The 19,036-nt window shown below is 42.3% G+C and overlaps 3 protein-coding genes across 5 annotated transcripts in view; all 3 read right to left on the bottom strand.

Moving 5' to 3' along the window:
* The window catches only part of cpamd8 (C3 and PZP like alpha-2-macroglobulin domain containing 8), a 39,272-nt gene extending 29,110 nt beyond the window's left edge, over positions 1-10,162 (bottom strand). Inside the window, exons 1-15 of the mRNA XM_076087815.1 lie at positions 9,273-10,162; positions 6,812-6,963; positions 6,287-6,309; positions 5,474-5,639; positions 5,015-5,067; positions 4,396-4,413; positions 3,838-3,892; positions 3,458-3,571; positions 3,043-3,127; positions 2,764-2,872; positions 2,317-2,544; positions 1,979-2,149; positions 1,762-1,890; positions 1,399-1,597; positions 854-1,038 (exon numbers count right to left, since the gene is read on the bottom strand). Of these exons, the coding sequence (XP_075943930.1) occupies positions 854-1,038; positions 1,399-1,597; positions 1,762-1,890; positions 1,979-2,149; positions 2,317-2,544; positions 2,764-2,872; positions 3,043-3,127; positions 3,458-3,571; positions 3,838-3,892; positions 4,396-4,413; positions 5,015-5,067; positions 5,474-5,639; positions 6,287-6,309; positions 6,812-6,963; positions 9,273-9,358 (1,773 nt within the window). The 5' untranslated portion in view covers positions 9,359-10,162. The remainder of the gene's footprint in view (positions 1-853; positions 1,039-1,398; positions 1,598-1,761; positions 1,891-1,978; positions 2,150-2,316; positions 2,545-2,763; positions 2,873-3,042; positions 3,128-3,457; positions 3,572-3,837; positions 3,893-4,395; positions 4,414-5,014; positions 5,068-5,473; positions 5,640-6,286; positions 6,310-6,811; positions 6,964-9,272) is intronic.
* Positions 10,163-10,295: 133 nt separating this feature from the next.
* Positions 10,296-13,412, bottom strand: sac3d1 (SAC3 domain containing 1). The gene is made up of 4 exons (XM_076087818.1): positions 13,307-13,412; positions 12,231-12,654; positions 11,615-11,897; positions 10,296-11,279 (listed from the first exon to the last, which is right to left on the bottom strand). Exons 1-4 carry the CDS (start codon positions 13,333-13,335, stop codon positions 10,813-10,815), a joined length of 1,203 nt encoding a protein of 400 aa, XP_075943933.1. The 5' UTR covers positions 13,336-13,412; the 3' UTR covers positions 10,296-10,812.
* A 219-nt stretch (positions 13,413-13,631) lies between these two features.
* Positions 13,632-18,405, bottom strand: haus8 (HAUS augmin like complex subunit 8). 3 transcript variants are annotated; one of them, XM_076087819.1, is made up of 10 exons: positions 18,316-18,405; positions 17,845-17,909; positions 17,191-17,258; positions 16,893-17,013; positions 16,438-16,542; positions 16,249-16,352; positions 15,910-16,068; positions 15,524-15,665; positions 14,586-14,727; positions 13,632-14,127 (listed from the first exon to the last, which is right to left on the bottom strand). In XM_076087819.1, the coding sequence occupies exons 1-10, from the start codon at positions 18,378-18,380 to the stop codon at positions 14,001-14,003; spliced, it is 1,098 nt and encodes a 365-aa protein (XP_075943934.1). In that variant the 5' UTR covers positions 18,381-18,405; the 3' UTR covers positions 13,632-14,000. The 3 variants fall into 3 exon arrangements, with proteins under 3 accessions (XP_075943934.1, XP_075943935.1, XP_075943936.1); XM_076087820.1 differs by having other exon boundaries at positions 17,191-17,232; XM_076087821.1 differs by having other exon boundaries at positions 17,191-17,217.
* Positions 18,406-19,036: the final 631 nt, after the last annotated feature.

Here is a 19,036-nt window from a genome sequence, read left to right as displayed (position 1 = left end):
GGCATACCAGGGAGCTGTAAATACTTCAGGGAGTTAACTCCACCTAATGCAGGCAGGAACTGGGGAGCTCTCCCAGGCCAACACAGCTGTTTGTTTACAGACATTACACTGTGGACAGAGCTGGTGCATGGATACTTGGCCTCAGCTCCAAAATATATATCCTGACTTTTCCATGTTTTTATGAATTATTAATAAAGATATTTTTATGATACCTTAGACATATCCAACATCAACGTTTGGGCAACTAACTTACCCTCATTCATTTATTGATGTGTGATAATTTTACAAGGTTACAAGGTTTATTATGCGTTATTGTACGACAGGGTTGCACAACGGAATTTAGACTGTAGTCCCAATTTGCTACAAAGGAAAGAAAACAAAAGTCAGAGGAAAGAAGCTGTTTTGAAGTCTGGTGGTTCGGCAGCAGATACTTCTGGATCTTTTTCCAGACAACAGCAAAGTGAACAGGCTTTTTCTGGGGTGAGTATTGTCTTTAAATAATAAAGGGTATTACAGATAAAATGGTTTTCTTGGGATACTTAAAGCCTTTCTGTGTGTAGGCCACCTTGGAAAAACAAAATATGTTCAGCTTAAAGCTTATTTTTAAGTGCCAACATTGTCATGCTCCTTCCCTGCTTGGTTCATTTGTTTTACTAGAGGTACTAAGTCATGGCTGAAAAGGAACCAAAATTGTTCTCAACCTAATACCTAGACACACGTACCTGTATTTTGTATCTTGTGTATGTTTTTGTTGATACATTTTCTTTTCTTTTTCTTTGAAATGAAAGCCTCGTGTGGAATGGGTAGGGGAAAGCAGGGAAGCCTTACAGTATTTTTTCAAGATAATGCAAACCTGGTTCTCAAAATCGGGCTGGATAGGGATTTGCAGACTGTCCGTTACGCCTTCGCCGTTTTCCCTCACGTAGTAGACCAGCAGACGGCTGAGTGGTGCCATGCTGTGGCTAACAGGAAAACGCAGAAACGACACGCAGCTGTCCATCTCGGCCTGGGAGGAGGAGGAGGAGGAGCCAGCAACACCTGGCATCGTGACAGCAAGGGGGGTGGGGGTGGGGGGGTGAAACAGTATTCATAAAGACTAGGTATTCTGATGTTAAAGACATCTTTGATAAAGATGCTGAGACACTCAATCATACTCGCTCAAAAAGGACAGACAGGAGAATCACAGGGAATAGGTTGGGGCCTGTGTGATGCTTACATAAGGTGCTGAGCTGCTATTATAATGAAACTACTAAAAAAAAAAACTCTTAAGGCTTAATGCTCAGACATTGTAACTCCTAGCACATGCTGCTGAGAGTAGAAAGAAAACAGGCCTCCTAAAAGGTTTCTCTGAACATCTTAAATCCATCAAAATCCAGGGGATAAAAAAAACACACTTACCAGAGGCAGAAGGAGGCAGCTGGGTGGTGTGAATGTTCTTGTCAAAGGTAACTGTCGCCCTTTTTCCCCGGTGCGAGGCTGTCAGGTTGGCCGGTTGTTGGCCTGATAGGACGATGTTCCCCCTCGATGCCACCTCGTAGTGTAGCGTGACGTTACAGGGACAGGTGGATTTGAATGCAACTTCTGCTTCTTGGCCGACCTATACGCACGCGGAGAGACGCAAAATACGCTGACATCACTAAGTTACTGATGACACTGTGGCAGCATGACGTAGTATATTATCTTTTGATAAAAATGGTCTGAAACAACTGATGCTGAAGACGACATTCGCAGAGGAATTTAGGAAAAGAAGGCAGCACTGACCTTGAGTGGAGCACTGGGGCTCTGAATCTGGATGTGACACCTGCTGGGAGAGTACCAGCTACTGATAGACAGGTAGCTGGGCAGGTACTGGTCTCCTACTGTCTTGTCGTCAATGGATGTCACCTTGGTCTATGCCAAACAAGAAATAAAAAGTTTCTGCTTACAATGACCATCTCTTTTCCCCCTGTTTATATTACCTAACCCTACTGCTACTGACCTCTAGCCAGACATACTGGGCAGCGGTAGGGATGGAGGGGATCTCAAAGGTGGCCTGGCCGTCCTTGGAGATCAGCTCGCTGGTGTAGACATTGTCCTTGGGGGTCAGCTCTGCCTTGACGCGCACCCTCACCCCATCAGCTGGGCTCCCATCAGGGTACGTCACCTCAATCTACAGGGAGAGAATTAACAAACAGTAGGTGGGAAAATACAAAAAGCAGACAACAGGGTACATAATAACCAGCCTAATGTATCTATAGTCACCAGGTGGCAGACATTAAAGCTGGTTACGAACAGTATGCGGTGTTACATGCAGGGGTTGTGTCTCTACAGTCTCACCTTCCCTTTGTAAGGCAGACCAGGCTTGAACTGTTTGCGCGTGTCCTTTGAGTACTTGATGTCGATGAGCTGTTTATGGACGGGCGTCGAATCGTCAAAAGTGGTTTGCCTGCTCCCATCTATGCTGCTCACTGACGCCCAAATGCTCACGGTGCCCCTGAAGTGATCGGCTACATCCAAGGGCATCATGTCTTTGACACACAGGCTGAAGTTAGCGGAGCCTTTGATCTGAGAACAGGAGAGGAACATAATTCTAGTGCCAGAGCTCGAATCGCACAGAATAACAATTATGTTCAATTTATGTATGATAATAATATTGACTAAATTCAGCCCTAAATAACACAATCAAGTTTTAATACCAGCCTTTAATTTGCTATCACATTCTCAAACAGGAGCAATAACACGCAGAATCAGGATATCTGTTGACCAGGGTGTAAATAAACTGACCTCCATGCTTTTAATCACAGGATGGCCCATCTCATGGCGGTAGTAGCCCACTCCATTCACGGTCATATTCACTGTCAACTTCCCTATCACTGGTTTCCCAAAGGTGTACCTGTACAACATTGACACGTCAGAACTCTACATCTACGAGGCAGCCAAGGTCAGTGAATCCAGAATCAATTTTAAAGAACATGATGGATGTACTAAAGCAGAGCTACGTGTACCAACAGAAGGAAAGACGAGGGTTCACTTTTGTTTGATATATCATTTTAAGTGACTTACTTGGCCCTGACAGTAGCTTGCTCGCATGAGCTCAGATCACGAATGTAGCGTGGTGGATCGATCACCAACTCAAACTTGGGCATCACTGTGAAGGAGGAGACATAATATTACTTCAGTTACATGATTGTAATTTTGGTTGTATAATGTCTCGTACTCTCTATCAGTGTCTTTCTGCATAAAACGACACTCCTTGCAGTGTTTTCTTCTTGTCTCTGAAGATGTTTATCAGAATCATGTGAAGTTTGCTTCTTTTTTTCCTCAAACACTCAATGGACCTTTTAAAGTAACTTTTTAAAAATACACTGAACATGAAGTATCACTACTAGAAATAAAAACACAAGAAAGAACAACAGGACAATTTATTCTACAAAGAACTATTAACTGTTGTGCTTCTCTTGTACGTGAAGGGTCTCACCATACTTCTGCACTTCAAACGACTTGTTATAGGTGTGGCCCTGCACCTCCACAAAGATAAACCACTCCCCAAACACAGGCTGGTCAGACAGAGGGAAACTCATGTTCACGACGCCTATAGGACACAGAAATGTAGTTAACACCTTCAATGCCTGTATGATGGACAGTGATCAACCATACCCGTACCACCGTATACACCCCTGATACGTTTTATCACCCTCTTTTTTAATACTGAAATAAAATGAGCAGTCCTAAAATGACATGTCAAATATATGTATTATCACTTCAGTGACAATATTACCAACAGAAACACTGTGATGAAATTTGAATCTATATGCTGCACAATGAAAGTGCAAAGACATTAGAGAAGACGTGGCTCACCACAACAGATGGATTTTAGACTTTTCCACTGGACCATCCTGGATCCTCTTGGATCCTGTCAAATTAAAAGTGTGAAGATGACTCATTTCACATTTAAGTCCTTGAACTGAACTTGACCCAGAGACCTGGCTACTGTCAAAATACTTTCACAACTTTTCCTCCGGTTATACATAGGCTGCAGGTAAAAGAGCAGGAAAAAACTAACCAAAAATCCAAGCGCTAGCTATGAGTAATGCATGAGCTTCCCTAAGCTTCTTATGTAGCAGCAGCTTGTTATTTGCTCAACAAAAAAAAGTTCTGGGAAGACAGACAATAAATGAGTAAGGCCAGCAAGTGTGAGACAGGGAGACACAGTGCGTGTGGGGTTGTGGGGGGGACTGATAAAGACAAAACTAAGAGACGAGAAGAGATTCCTTTCATGTTGTTTATCCTTGTACAGTTCCAAAGAGCACCCTGTTATCTAGGTGAGCTGCCCTGACTCCTGCTCTGTAATCTCCGACCAGGCTGGGAATTAAAATTGCCACTGTCCCTTGGGTGGTCCCGCCAGCCTCCACTCACCAAAACATACGCCTCAATCTGCAAAAAATTTAAAAAAACAGAGAGGAAAGATAAGACATTATGAATAAGTTACAAACCGTTAAGCCTCGGGAGGATCCTACGCCCAACGCTTCTCCCCACTCATTCCTTATCCAACAATCATCCATCTGTGAAAGTGAGTATTGCCCCGTACCAGCAGCGGGCCTTTAGAGCTGCAAACATCAATAAACCGTCTGTCTGCACAGTTGCACAGTATATTTGGAGCCATTGCTAACATTCCAAGAGAAATGGCTCCTGTAAACAGGTAACTGTACATTTCACTGCACAGACCAGGTTTCTCCTCTTAACTCCACCAATTAGAGATGGAAAAGTATGTTTGTGCTAAAATAACATGTTGTCATATTGCTGAGGTGATATGGTAAAAAAGGCGAGTGTGTCAGTTGTATAACGTAAACACGGATCTGGAGATTGAGAATTTGTATTTTTTGCAATACAGATTTCGCCACACATCTTGTTGATTTTCACTTAAGACTCAGTCCTTTATGGCTTATTTGCCTGGTGTCAAAGAGTGGTGTGTAATGTTTGCAATGTTTTTAGGTGCAACTTTATTTCCTTCAACGTGACATCTACTTTGAATTACCTTGTCATTTACTGGCCTCAGATCAGGGGTGACCGTGTAGACATTGATGAACACTGAAGGCAGAAAAAGAAACAGAATATTGTAAAATGCAGCAGGTTTGCACCCTTTAAACATGCATTGTGAACATTTACTAGTATTTCTGTTCGGATCAATGAATCTGTGGGCCGTCACGGATCAAATTATAAAATCTTGTTGCTTGACAGAATTGATTAAATTGACCGTCTGAATTAATGTGATGGATTAAAATGCTACATCCCAATCAAAATACACCATACTACCTATCAGGATCACCATCGCTGTTCTTCAGTTTGAACCCAGCATCAACATGACGGCATCTTGTGGCTGATTTTCATTAACCAAGTTTGATTCCGTGACAAAAACCCCTAAAAATGAGCCTCAATGCTCTGCATTTCTGTGCAGTGATTAACTGATTAACTACCAGGTGCACTATGAGGGAACCTTTATGTTTGGGTTTGTAGACGGGCTTGTCGGTCTGGATGAAGACGGCCGTGCCCTTGCTATCCACCGTGACGGTGGTGTAGTTGTGGAAGATGTAGCCTCCCTCGGTGAGGTGACGGTTCCCCCACACCTTCAGATGGGCCTGGCCTCTTAGCCCAGAGGGAACCTGGTGGCATACACACACACACACACACACACATACACACACACACACAAAAGCAAACACAAAGAGGATCAGGGACGGATTTACCAAAAGTAAATGAGGTCAGTGGCGGAAGGATTGAAATGTTTACTGTAAGCTGCAGAGTTCACCTTGATTCAACATTTTTGATACATTTCTATGGAACCAAAGCCACCGCATAACAAAAGAACTGCATTCAAACACCGGAGGACGATGCCAAGCTGAACCAGAGCACGCTGCTCATGACTGTATTTCACGAGAATGAGGGTGGAGGTTACAGGGAGGGGAGAGACAGAGGGGAAGAATCGAGTTGTGTATACTAGATTGATCTATTCCAGCCTTCGGGGGCGGCGGACCATACATGCACGTCAACAGCTGGTGCATATTATATTGAGGCTGTTACCTTATTCCCAATGAATGAGCAGAGACAGATGTTGCATTACAAATAACGTTAGTGTTGATTTGCATGTTGCCTGAGGAATGTGCACACAACGGACAAGGGGGCTCTCACTACTGTGCAGCTGTCACAGCTAAACAGCGCCGCGCATTCTACACATCTCTGGAAGGCAGCGTGCATATCACCGTGGGACTCTGCTGAGGAAACAACTTGAGTAGAACATAGTTAGACTCACCTTGAGCTTGATGGTGCCTTTATCTGGAATAGAGACAACGAGATATTTTAATGTAAGATATTTTCATTTTTTTTGTGAGAGCATTTTCATATACTTTTGTCTCAGTTCTCTGAAATCTGTACAAACATCTGTATGATTGACATCCAGTTAGCTGTGAGCGCTACTAGACTGGGAATCCAGCTGCAGCCTGTCTCAATGCCACTCTGAGGGAGAGCAAGCACCATCTATCAATGGCGCTGTCAAACTAATTACACACTTTATACACAGAGTGGCCGGTGGGATAGGCTGAACTGATGTCTCCAGTCAAAGACAATGTATATGACAACCATAGCTGGTCAGGAGCACACAGCGAGGGCAGAGGTCAATCAGGCTCACGTTCTTCAAATCGACGTGTGCGCCTGTGTGATCTCTACATCCTTTGAGTAAATCACACAAGGGGGGCGTCTCATAGCTCAACTTGTTAGTGCAGGTTCTCCCTCTAAAAGTGATGCATTGTGCCGGCGTAACCTTAGCTTTTGTTCTCACCGAGCACCGAGACGTGGCTGTGGGCGACCGTCTGTCCCTTCACCATCAGCTGCACCTGGACGCGCGTTTCTGCTTTGGCGTTGAAGATGGTTACGCTCACGCTCTCCTCTACACCCGCTCGAAACACCGAGGGTGCGGCGACCAAATAACCCCTGTGAGAAGAGCAAGGTGGAGAAGGGGGGGGGGGGGGGATAGAGGGAGGTGAGATGAAAGGAGAGCAGGAAAAGTAAAGGTGGCAAAACAGAGGGAGAGAGAGAGAACAAAGAGACATGAGGAGGACATACATGTATATGCTAAATATGAACACATATGAATTGCATCAGTGCTCCACTTTTAGGCGCGTTCAGACACTGATACCATTTAAGTGAGTTTAAGTGAATGTTTTTCGAGTGTTATCTTTCAAGACGATACACAGGTAAACGACGAATAAATTCACATTTCCGTCTCGCTTCCACCCTGACCCGCACGCACGGCCACGTGCACGCGTACGCAACAAAACACACTTACAAACAGGGACATTCCGATTGGATTTGTGCAGCGAGATCAGGTTTAATTGCAATGGTTACCAGGGACACGGTACCTGTCGGCCAATGAGCTTCCTGCCCTGGTTTTCTCTTTGGGTGGTCTGGCACCTCTTGACAGAACCTTGGCGTCTGTTTTGAAAAATAACGACTGAGATTCCACACAGTCACTCTGACACTTAATTGAGGGAAGGAGCCTGTCACCGAGGTCACAGAGCAAAGGTCATTCTTTGATGCTTATCAACGGGGGGGGGGAAAAGGCCAATTTAAGTTTTATTTGGATGAAAGAATATGCCACCTGGTGCTGAGGGACTACGTCTTTCAGGTAGCAAAGACAGAATAATAATACTATTTATTTGTAAGGTGCTTTTTCTAGACCCAAAGCGCCAGCTTCAGGGACTCTTGTACGCATGGTCCTATAAACTAAATCAGTAGTGAGGCCTGTTAGGGGTTATCTTAGGGGCATGAGGAGCAGTTTAAGGATAACTTACGAAATGCAGTTGTAGCTCATTTGCTACACAAGAAAAACATGATAAAACAAACTGATGTGTTGGAGTATCCAAACCTGATTTGATAAAAAAAGAACACCCAGTCCCAAATTAGTTATGCCATCCACATGCGGCAGATATGTACCTGAAACAATACAAGCCTGAATATTCCCTTGTTTGTTTCAGCCCCTGACCAAGTCAATCCAACTCTTATTTTTTAAGGCAAATAGGCCAAATCACCCCCTGAAAAACTTTACTGAAGATCACACAAATTAGGAATGAGCAAAGCCTTGAGCGCAAACCCAATTGCATGCCTGAGAGAAGGATCAGGTGGTTGGCATTACAGCACTACAGCATTACAGCCGGAGGCAACTGCAGTTCCTGAGAGAGAAAGTCATGAGAAAATCCCCCTGGAAAACAAGGCTTCGGGAGAAGGAAGATAATACGAGGAAATTGACTCTGCGCGTTTGATCTACAGTGAGTTTAACCAGCTCTCGGATGAGCCCGGATCAGGTGCTGGAGACCATGCTTATTTCAGTCACATGGCTCCATGTACTCAACTTCTCATTGTTTTTGCCCAACTTCTGTCCTCAGCTGGTCAGTGCCTGAGAAGGATTTGTGCTCTTTTGTAGGTGAAGTCTTGAAAACAGCCAGTTCTTTTTTTTTAGTTCAGTCACATGGTTTTATGTTCTTTTGCCTTTTTGCCCAAATTTCACCCTCAGCTGAGCTGTGTTACTTGACGATTTAAGCTCTCCTTTGCAAATCACGCCTGCATTTGTCAGTATTTTCTGTTAACTCATAGAGCTGCACTCAATAACCCCCCCCCCCCCCCCCCTGGAAGAATTGTTTACAACTCCTTCCCTTTAACACAAATCTCAAGGTTAGAATTAAGCTCCCGAGCAGCTGACAGCAGCCTCACTGACGACATCAAAGAGACAAAAGTCATTTATGAACTGAATAACACAAGCTACTGTCAAACATGTGAATTTAAATGTTTGGAAATATTTCATGTGGCACGAGGAAACCTCTCCAAAAACTGCATATATTCCAGCCATCACAATACAATAAGCAGAGTAGGCCAACTTTCTTTGCATCACTTCATGTAACTGCTGACAGGTCCAATAATACAGCAGCGAATGAACAACAAACAAACATGAATGGCAAGGTGCCGCGATAATACAATGTTATCATCAGAAATTACAATAAATCCTCAGATATAACATATTCAAATCTCACAGATTAGGACGGTGATTATTACAAGTTAGTGATCAAAATGTTTGCTGCACATATTTTAATCAAAATTGCTAACGTTGCTGTGACCACACACACTTTTCCCATGATGTAAAATGTTGAAGCTGAATTTAAAGTTGTGCATATTACAATTCCCGGTTGAGAGCATCGGGAATGCTCGTAGAGAGCTTAAAGACATCGCATGCAACGCGGGCTACTTACTGTCTTTCTTGTGCAGAACTTCTGCTCACGTTGCAGATGAACAAAGTCCATGAGAGACTCAAAGCTGTCAAAGACACCCGCAACATGTTGGCCTCAGTTAACGGAGACTTGCCGGATATCGGCTCCCCCCTCTGAAGGACTTCGAGGGTCCTCCGACTCCAAGTTAAAGGAAATTTAACAGTCTGTCTGCAGCTCCCTCTCGATCCGTCTTTCTAGCCATCGAGGTCGGCTGGCATGGTAGGCGTGCAGGAGCTTCGTCCGGAACCAAATATCAACTTTTTTTTGTAATCATCCCACTTCACCGAATCCAGTTCCAAGCAAATCTTTTTTTTTTTTTTTTTTTTTCTTCCTCTTAGAGCCCCGAGAACACGGACAGTCCTCTCCCATGTGCATTCACCCGCCCCGGTTCCGTTCTCTCATATTTCAGCATTACAAATTGGAAGCGTCCTCCCACTTCAGGGAGCACAAATGTCACTCTAAAGCAATGTTTGACATGTAAAAATCCGTGCAACTATTGCTTCCCCGACAGTTCCTTCCCGAGTGATCTCTAGTAAGTCGGTGGGTTTGTTTTTTTTCCTGCTCCTCCAGCAGCCAGTCAGTCAGTCAGGAGACGTCCGGCTGCGCTTCATTCACCTTAATACCTCCTCTCACTTGTGAGCCGCGGCAGCATGACTAACCCCAGTGTGAGGCGCGGAGCCCGCTGCTCAAACCACCATAAATTACCTGCACAGTTCACATACTTCTGCTTCAGCTGACAACTCAGAAGATTTACCAGCTACAAATAGTTTCCTTTGCGCTGGAAAACATCAGGATGCTGCCAAAGTGGAAAACAAAGAGAAAAGAATAAGGAAAAACACAAAATGATCTTTTTGTTAGAAAGATTACCAAAATGTTAAGTCAATTCTTTTTTTTTTATGCTGGTTTAAATACGTTGGTGCACTCTACAGATATCTGCTGCCCTCAGGTGGTAGAAGGGCTTATATGCAGTTAAGTCTCACCGAGTGTAAATGAAGGACCGAGGCATTTCTTTTACGCAACACATTTATTTAAATGTTTCTGAGGTACTTTATTGATGAGAACAAATGAACAATGTCAAACTGTAGTTTTTCAGAAAACTTCTGAAATGCTTAACCAAAAAAATACAATATGGCATGAACACAATATTAAAACAGTAACAACATAACCAGTAACATTATAAAAGTAAATTCACATCTTTAAGTAAATCAGGCACCAAGCGCATGATCAGGATGAAGAAGCCGCTTCAGAACCAAGAGGGAGCGTTTCTTTTCCGAGTTCAGCTTCAGGTGGAGCGTGGCCAATGAGCTCAACAAAAGCCCTGACCCTAATGTTGAACATGTGTCCTCGAAAGAAGCTCCAAGGCTCAAATCCAATAACAGGAGCAGAAAGATGAAAACACTGCTGAAGTATCCTGACTAGATTTTAAATCCCTGCCAGTGGCACCGATCACCCTGTGGACAGACAGCAGCAAAGAGACAATTTATTCTACATGTAGTGACGATTTACTCTTTTTGTATTTGTCTCAAGCACAATCGTGAATGATGTTCCCAACACTGAGGTCTCTCTGTTTCTCTGCCACTACGTTGTGATACAGTCTGCAGTGCAGTTTCCCTTGTTCGGGCTCAGTGAAAGCCGCCTTGGAGAAAACCAATTGGTCGTCCTGGTTCACCACCACTCCATACGCCCGACAGAGTCGGGCCGCGAGCGCCTCGTCTAGAGATAAGAGCCCGGCCAGTCCGTCCAGAGGGAAGCGGCAGTTGCGGCTGCTGTACCCGTGGCTGTATATTAGCAGCAGGTCTCGGCCGCATGTCACCAAGTGTCGGTGCAGAGCGCAGCTCTGCAGGAAGTTCAACCTCCGAGCCAATCGGAGCAGCCGTACGGGATTTCGCTCCAGAAAAGCTCGGTTGATGGAAAGAGCGAGCGTGATGGCAGGAGAGCTGCGGAGCTGCTCGGGGAGCTCCATGACGTGCTGCGCGGCACGAGCTGAACCTGGGGGGGAGGAGAGAAAATAGTAAGCAAGCATGAAGAAATAAAAAACGCAAGATATTTATATTTTTTATCTACTGAGGGGAGCTACGGATAAAATTCTGACTCCAGTACACCTTTGAGTAAGAGGTCAACAAAATCTATTATTGTAGTGTAAAACCCAGACTGGGGTTACATTAGCTGCCAATGACAACAGATTCTGAGGACTGCTCAACAGAAAAACTCTTCCATCAGATCTCTGCATCAATAGCCTGCTCATGTAATTTATAGGATGCTTAAAAATGCATGCAAATACACCGCCCAAAAAGGTCAAACCTGTATTAAACACAGTGACATACCCAAGTTGTACAGCAGACCAAGAGCTTGCAACTCTTCCTGGTTGGGATGCGGTCCCGTTCCGGTCGCGTAGCAATCCAACAGCCAGCTCAGATTCTCCTGGAGGTGTGTGTCGTTGATGCGTGGGTCGTAGAGCCGCAGGGGCTCGCCACAAAGCCGATAGGAGGCATAGATGAGGAAACGCACGGCGCGCTCTAAAATGGCCACACAGGTCAAACCCGACACCCTCTGGATGATCATGTCCTGTTTCACGCCACGCAAACGATCAAAGGCGAAGCTGTACATCTGGAAGACGAGTTACATTTATGTTAATATATTTTGCGAAGAGATTTACCCAAGATATTTACGTAAATTCTAGGTCATTTGGTGCCTTTTTGGTACTCTAAAGAATAAGTTGCTGGTCTGGACATATACTGCATGTTTTAGAGGATGCCTACATGAAGCTGTGCCAACTGTGAGTGTGTGTGTTACAGTAAAGCAAACAATGTTTTAACTGCCATCAAAGGTGTGTAGATGACGCCAAAAGTTCCAATCCCCTTAACACATGGTTAAAGTTTCTCTTGACCTAACTCTAACTGGTAATAGTCAAAACTGAGTGACTGGGGAAACACTACTTGCCTCCGTCCATGGCCGCAGGTGAGGGGAGGCAGCGATGTCATCAATAAGATAAAACACAGTTTTCAGTAACACTGCAGGTGGACGTAGATCTGTGGGGTTTGTCGAGTCTTTCCCAGCTGCTGGTCTGGAATACTCTTTGACGGCGCGCAAGGGGTCTCCCCTGGGCCGCCGGTCTCTTTCCGTGCCCGCTAACAACTCAAAGCGGTGGAGGCGGTTCTGCAGCTCGCGGTCCCGCAGCTCACGAGCAGGGCACATGGTCTGGCAGGTCCCGCTGGGCACGGTGTCTTTCCCATGATGCTCGCGTCTCTCATCCCTCTCCCCGTCTCTCACCTGTGCTTTGCCTTGGCCTCGCCATTGCTCTTCAGTCCTCTGTCTCCATTCTCCTCCTGCTGCTGGTGGTGCATCCCTCCTCTGAGAGTGAGAGCTGCTCGAGGGGAAACGGGTTGGTTGTTAGCTGAATATGTAGTCTAAATAGGAATCTGATACAATACGCACACACAAGAACGGCTTCTCCTGCGGTGGCACTAGTCGACATCTGACCCACTGACACATAACAGCTGTTTATCTCACTTCTGCTCTGACACATTACATTTTTCTGAGTTGATTTCTTTGTGTAACGCAGAACAGATTTAAACTAAGATAAAGTTGCCTTTATCTTACAGTATGCAAACTGTGCCTATAGTATCTGTTGCTTCATTAATATAACTCTGTTAGCTTTAATTGTTCTCATCCTAGTTTTATCTGAAATCAGCTTTTGTTTTCTGCTTTTTCGGAAGTTATGCAACAAAGGACACAACAGCAACGTGTTTCTTGATAGTAGCTGGTAAGGCTATAACGGACTGGTAGCTGTAAGATGCTACTGGTAGCTGTACTACGAGGCTGAAGTCTAAAGTTAGGCATTAGCTAGCTACAGCAGTTAGCTAGCCACCAACGACAAAAAAAACGCGCCAATTACGTTACTATCATCGAATAATACGCAAGTTAAACGACGCGAACTGTCATCATAAGTTAGAAAACTTGGCTTTATGTGACATTTGCTATAAAATGCTTGATATGTGAAAAAAGCATGTACTCACATGCGACGAGGCGCTCTCCTGCGGTTCATTGGTCATAGAAAACACCGGTCGTCACTTTCCAGAATCAGCCAATAGAAATGAGTCACTGTTATTTTGACTTGACGTCACATCCGGAATAAGACGCGCCGTTTTGAAGCAGAGCAGTTTAAAAAAAAAAGACGGCTCTGGTTTGAAGTTGAAGGCAGGAGGATTTGAATTAAATTATACAAATCTTATAGTTTTACTATTTTTAAACATTTGTCAAAACAAGTTGCTGTTCAATTTAATTCTAAGGCACAAGAGGCGCAAACTAAACAGAAGTTAATATAACTGAACGCCACACTCCTTCTACATCAAATTTTAATTTGTGATAGTTTTCCGTTATCGAGTGAACATAAATGTAACATGGATTTAAACATGAAACTCTTCTCAGAGAGGCCCATTTGTATCCTTAATAACATGTTTGTCTTTTAAATGCCCATGTTGACTGTTTAATCCATATTTTCATTGGTTCATATTGCATTTATTACAATAAAAGTATTAAGTAGTATCAGTCATTGAGCATTTACAATATATCATAATACAGCTGCAAATAAATCAGACAGCATACATAAAAACAAGACACAAATGGTACAAATACATGTAAACTGGGGGAAATAATTTGTTGAGGGGTATCCAAAGTGCATGTACTGTATCCCATGCTGCGTGGCATCCTTCATGGTTTAGGACAGAAGAGCTGGTGGGTTCTTGCGGTGCCGAGCTGTTCTTCCTCCGTGGCCTGCTGGACATGGATTGTGTGGCGGCAGACCAACGATGACAACTCCAGCAGCTCTGAAAATGTTCTAGGAAGATGGAAAACAACAACGTTTGAGCACAAGCGCAAGCTGGCCAGGATGCATTTTTACACATGCAGTTCTTTGCATGCGTTTCTAGGGCTGTCCTCGACAAAAGTAATCTCAGTCGACTAAGACCGAAACAGCAGCCCTACTTGTTTCAGCGATATAAATACAAAATGAATCTCTTTAAAGAAGACATTGTCACAGTTATGACAAAGCAGTCATAGCATAAAGGGAAACTAGAAAAGTGCACTTAGTAGAGTGCAGATCTCCGCCAGGTGTGTCAGCAGCGTCCATGACCACCACTGCAATAACGTTTGATTGAATGAATGTAACACTCAGACGCACACACATGAGCGAGCGATCGCATGATTCTCTTGGCGTAGATAATAATTAATGAAAACGTTGACAAATAGCTGATCATGTATTCACAGCACCACCAGGTTCTCTGTATATGTGCCTACCCTGACAGCTGCTGACTGATGGCCTTTGATGTCGTTTTCATGTCCTTAAGGCACTCTAGAGATGTGCTGTTGTCCTTATGATCTCCCTCTGTGCACTCCATCAGCAACGCCTCACTCTCCTTCAGGCAAGCCCCAGCTTTATCTGAAATGAGCAGATACAAAGTGGATATGATTATAACAACATCTATCATAGGTTCCTGCAAAATACATATAACACACATGTCATTTGGGGTACAGGCGCACACATAGAAACTGATTAAAAGATCCACATTGTTAAAAACGTATTTCATGAGGACTCTTACTTTGATCACAAAGTTCCTACAACAAACTAATATCTGCCTAATTCAGAATAATACTGGTTGTTTTACATTATTTACTGACCATTCCTCATTAAGTTATTCATTCATGTGCAATATTAATCCAATGTATCAACTGTGCAATATAAATAATCTGTGCAATACAAATATATATATAAAAAAAAAAACGTTTTTTTTGCTTATTTATTATACCGTTACTGTGCAATTACATATTTATTATACTTTTGATCTTCTTATTTTTTACTTATGTCTCTTGCACTATCCACTCTGCTGCTGTAATCCTGCAAATGTCCCCGCTGTGGGACTAATAAAGGATTATTTTATTCTATCTTATTAGAGATTCCTGTATTTGTTTCGTCTGTGCTCATCTCTTAGGTTTGAAGTGGACAGAACGCAGCTGGAGTCAGGTGATATCAGATAGTTCCCTGAACCAATTAGAATTCACCAAATAAAGAATAAATATCACAATATAGTTTTATATAGTTGGGGACAATCCGATCAAAACATTGAAGCAGATTAGCTGAATTTTTGAGTGTTAAACTAATTCATTTATGTTTAACAGTGTTGTTTTTGCACAACTTTAACTTTTTAATGACTTTTAAACAAAGTAAAAACAACAACCTAGGAATTCCTTTCTGTCCCCGTCAATGTAGAAATTCTTGACAGGCAGCTCATGTCGCGTGGTGTCCACAGCTGTGGCGAAAGACTTGTAGTTCTTTGTGAATTGTTTGGCAGTTTCCCCCACAGGAGTTAGTGCGGCGATCTGATGGAAAATTACAATATTAGTAAGATGCACTCATCCCATCTTACACACACACACTTTTTCTTTAAATTATAAACACACATTTCTAAAAAAAAAACATTTTATAAAATATTTACATTACAAAAAAAGGACTTTCATAGTCTTCTTTTATTTAGTTATTTCAACAACATGCATTAACATTTATTTTTCTTAAAGACAGACCACATATCATAAGACGTCATTACAAAGGAAGCGATTTCCTTACCTGTAGATCCAGCAGCTCATTCGCTCGCCTGTCCTTCTCCATGAGGAGGTACCGACGTTTCTTCTCCTGGACCTCATTATGCAGCGCCTCCTCTTCCTCCATCTCCTGCATGAGCCTTGCCTCTGCCTCAGCCTCCGCCTTTGCAGTGTTGCTCTCCATCTACATCAAAGTGATGGAGTCAGATCAATCACAACACGGGACTCGGACTGTTTATTCCCCACAGAACACAGCGGACAAGCCACAAAGATTACATTTTATTGTACACTGATTTAACAAAGCAGATGGATTAAAAGCAGTGTTCAGCCTTTCAGATACTCGTATATGTTAAGACTCGCTCACCTTAGCTGTGAGGTAGGCCAGTAGGAATGTTTGCATCTCTATGATCCTCTTATTAGTCTCTGGATTTCTCTCAAGCTCGACTGCATTTTCAAGAATTGCTTTTTCTTAAAGAAAAAAAAAAAAAAAAAAACTGTTATACGACACATTTGTACAAAACTTCCAGAATTTTAAGACTTTAAATCACTTTACCTTTAATGACTGAAATATCAAAATCTGGTCGAAAGCCGTGTCCATCTGAGAAAGTGGAATGCAGAATACTTTTCCCAAGCGATGAAGTTTCTTGTGACATCATTGCTGGAAGGAAAACAACATGAAAATACACACAAGTTATCCATAGTTCTCATTTTGACAAAGTTACAGACTCAATCAGAATTCAGGGGGAATAAGTTGTTAAGAAGATCTTTGCACTGCCGGGTTTCATGCTAGATTGTGAACAATTCTAGTTTAGTCACTTCAAATCTTAAGTACCAACAACAACATTTACACCTAAATATATATAAACCCTCTTTAAAGCAGTTTAAGAGATTGGAAGTTAACATCATTGCTCCTCGAACACACTACAACAACCATAGTGAGAAACGTACTCATCTCTCATGAACAAGTGTGCGAGTACACATGCAGTTATCACCATAGTAATTACTTACGTGTTGCTGGAGGGGCCATTGAGCGTCTTGGTGGAGTGCCGACCCTCGCTTTGACACCACTGGGTTTTGGTGAGGAAGGTCTCAGCGGAACAACAACAGACTCGTTGGTCAGTGAGTTACTCTGTAAATAGTTATAGTGGTGCAATGAGATACAAATGTATAACAGAAACAATGTAACAACAGGCAGACACCTGAACTGCATTGACACAACAGAGGCAGAACTTATTAAAACATCTCTTGTTGGATCACCACGAGTGAAACGCATAATATGTTATATGAAAAAATAAAATAGTATTACCTTTGAAAGAGAGGTCTTCTCAGCAGCCTGCATGTATCGAGACTTGACAATAGTTCCACTTGTTAAAGCTTGATGTTAAGACGTTAACAAAGAAAAAAAAGAAGTTGCTGAAGCTTAGTTAAACCTATTTCAACACATCTGTACATCTCTCACATCATTGAAATGATATCAGCTACAAGTTACCCCTCAACAAAAAGGAAAAACAACTTTATTCAAGAATACCAACACGCTCGAGAAAAGAAGCCAGTTAAGATGAGCACATTTACAACACAGTTTGTGATATTAAATATTACACAGCTTTGAAGATGACAGCACAAAGCAGTATATAATATCAGACCATATTGAGTCTATGGGTGGAGCGAGAAGATTTTGTTCCAGAAAAGGGTTTAAGAGGTTTCTATGCAACACTTTTCTGATGTGACAACGTCCCATCAATGGGATGTTATAATCAACATAATTCAAGCTGATTATTAAAGGTAATAATTGTAGAGAAAATTTGGAAAGATTGTTTTAAAACACTGGTAGAGGACTGTATGGTAATTTGTTGGCATACAGTTAACTAACGTTATGTTTAATGTCTGATAAGTGACAGCACTACACTCAAACTAACAATTAGCGTTTATGAATTTAACGTGAACATATACGAATACTTACATTTAACACCTTTCTTCCCAGTTCCGGTGGTGGTGGGTTTACTAGCATTGCTCCCACTTTTCGTGCTGAAAACAAACCAAAAAGGAGTCAAATAAAAAAAATGTAGGAATGAGAGCACAAATTGCAAAATAAAAGGTGACTTTATTTTGGAAAACGAGCTAAACCGAAAACGTTGCTAACAAGTTAGCTTACAGTAGCTACCGATATGTTATTCACAAGAACATAACGGCTTGTAGGTGTATCTGCTTTCCCAGACTACGTATTAGCTATAAGTCTGGTCCAGCAGTGTGAAAAAGTGATGTCTCTGCTAAATAATACAACGTTATAGCGCATTAACTGAAATAGCTTAGCCTGACTGGCTCTTCTCTAACGTTACATTACATCCTCCTAAAATTAAACTGGACACAAATCTGCGAACTACAAGAAACTAAATAAAAAGACAGGAACAAATACGACGAGGACTAACGTTACCTTTTACTGTCGGTGGAGGTACTTTTAAAAGTACTTGGCATTGTTGATGTTCTTCTCGACGCCATAATGTTTTGAAGCAAACCGCCTGTACACCCGTTTATTTTAACCGGTAGAAACAGGAAGCGATACGTTCGTTCCGCCCTTCTTTGTGTATTTGTGGCACGTTGAAAAGTTTATGCTCAATTTAGCAATTGCTAAAACACGATTTCTGAAACTACGACCGTCCTTGTCAAGACTCAACACACAAAAACACATACAGAAAATACAAAATATCTTACATCTCCTGCTACACCAAACACTTCATTCAAAATGTAATAAAGTCTTCCAAAATTATACTTATAGCACAACTTTTCACGAAAACACCAAATAAATAGCTGTTATCCACATGCCAACTGCACACTGATGTGACTAAGTATAAAACTAATATTTAGTTTAAATTTGTAGCATGCTGTAAATATAAACTATGAACACAAATACAATGGGAAAACAAACACGTGTTTATTCTCAATTTTCATATACTCATACAGTATCTGACAAAAAAATTAACTGAAGATGAAAGCGGGTGTAGTTAGTTGCAAAAAGTGTGAATTAGAATTTTAAACTTAGTGTAAATCATACAATGTGCTTATGGTTCAGCATACATAGTCAATAGATAGGCTACATTAGTTATAGTTTAAATAATTGAAACTGTATTATACTGTTTATTAATAATCTTGTACCC

This window comes from Anarhichas minor, unplaced genomic scaffold (assembly GCF_050575085.1).
Source record: "Anarhichas minor isolate MPS153535 unplaced genomic scaffold, ASM5057508v1 ptg000010l, whole genome shotgun sequence".
In the NCBI taxonomy this organism is placed as follows: domain Eukaryota; kingdom Metazoa; phylum Chordata; class Actinopteri; order Perciformes; family Anarhichadidae; genus Anarhichas; species Anarhichas minor.
Note: the sequence above shows the minus strand (reverse complement) of the source record. Positions and strands in the feature narration are given on the sequence as shown.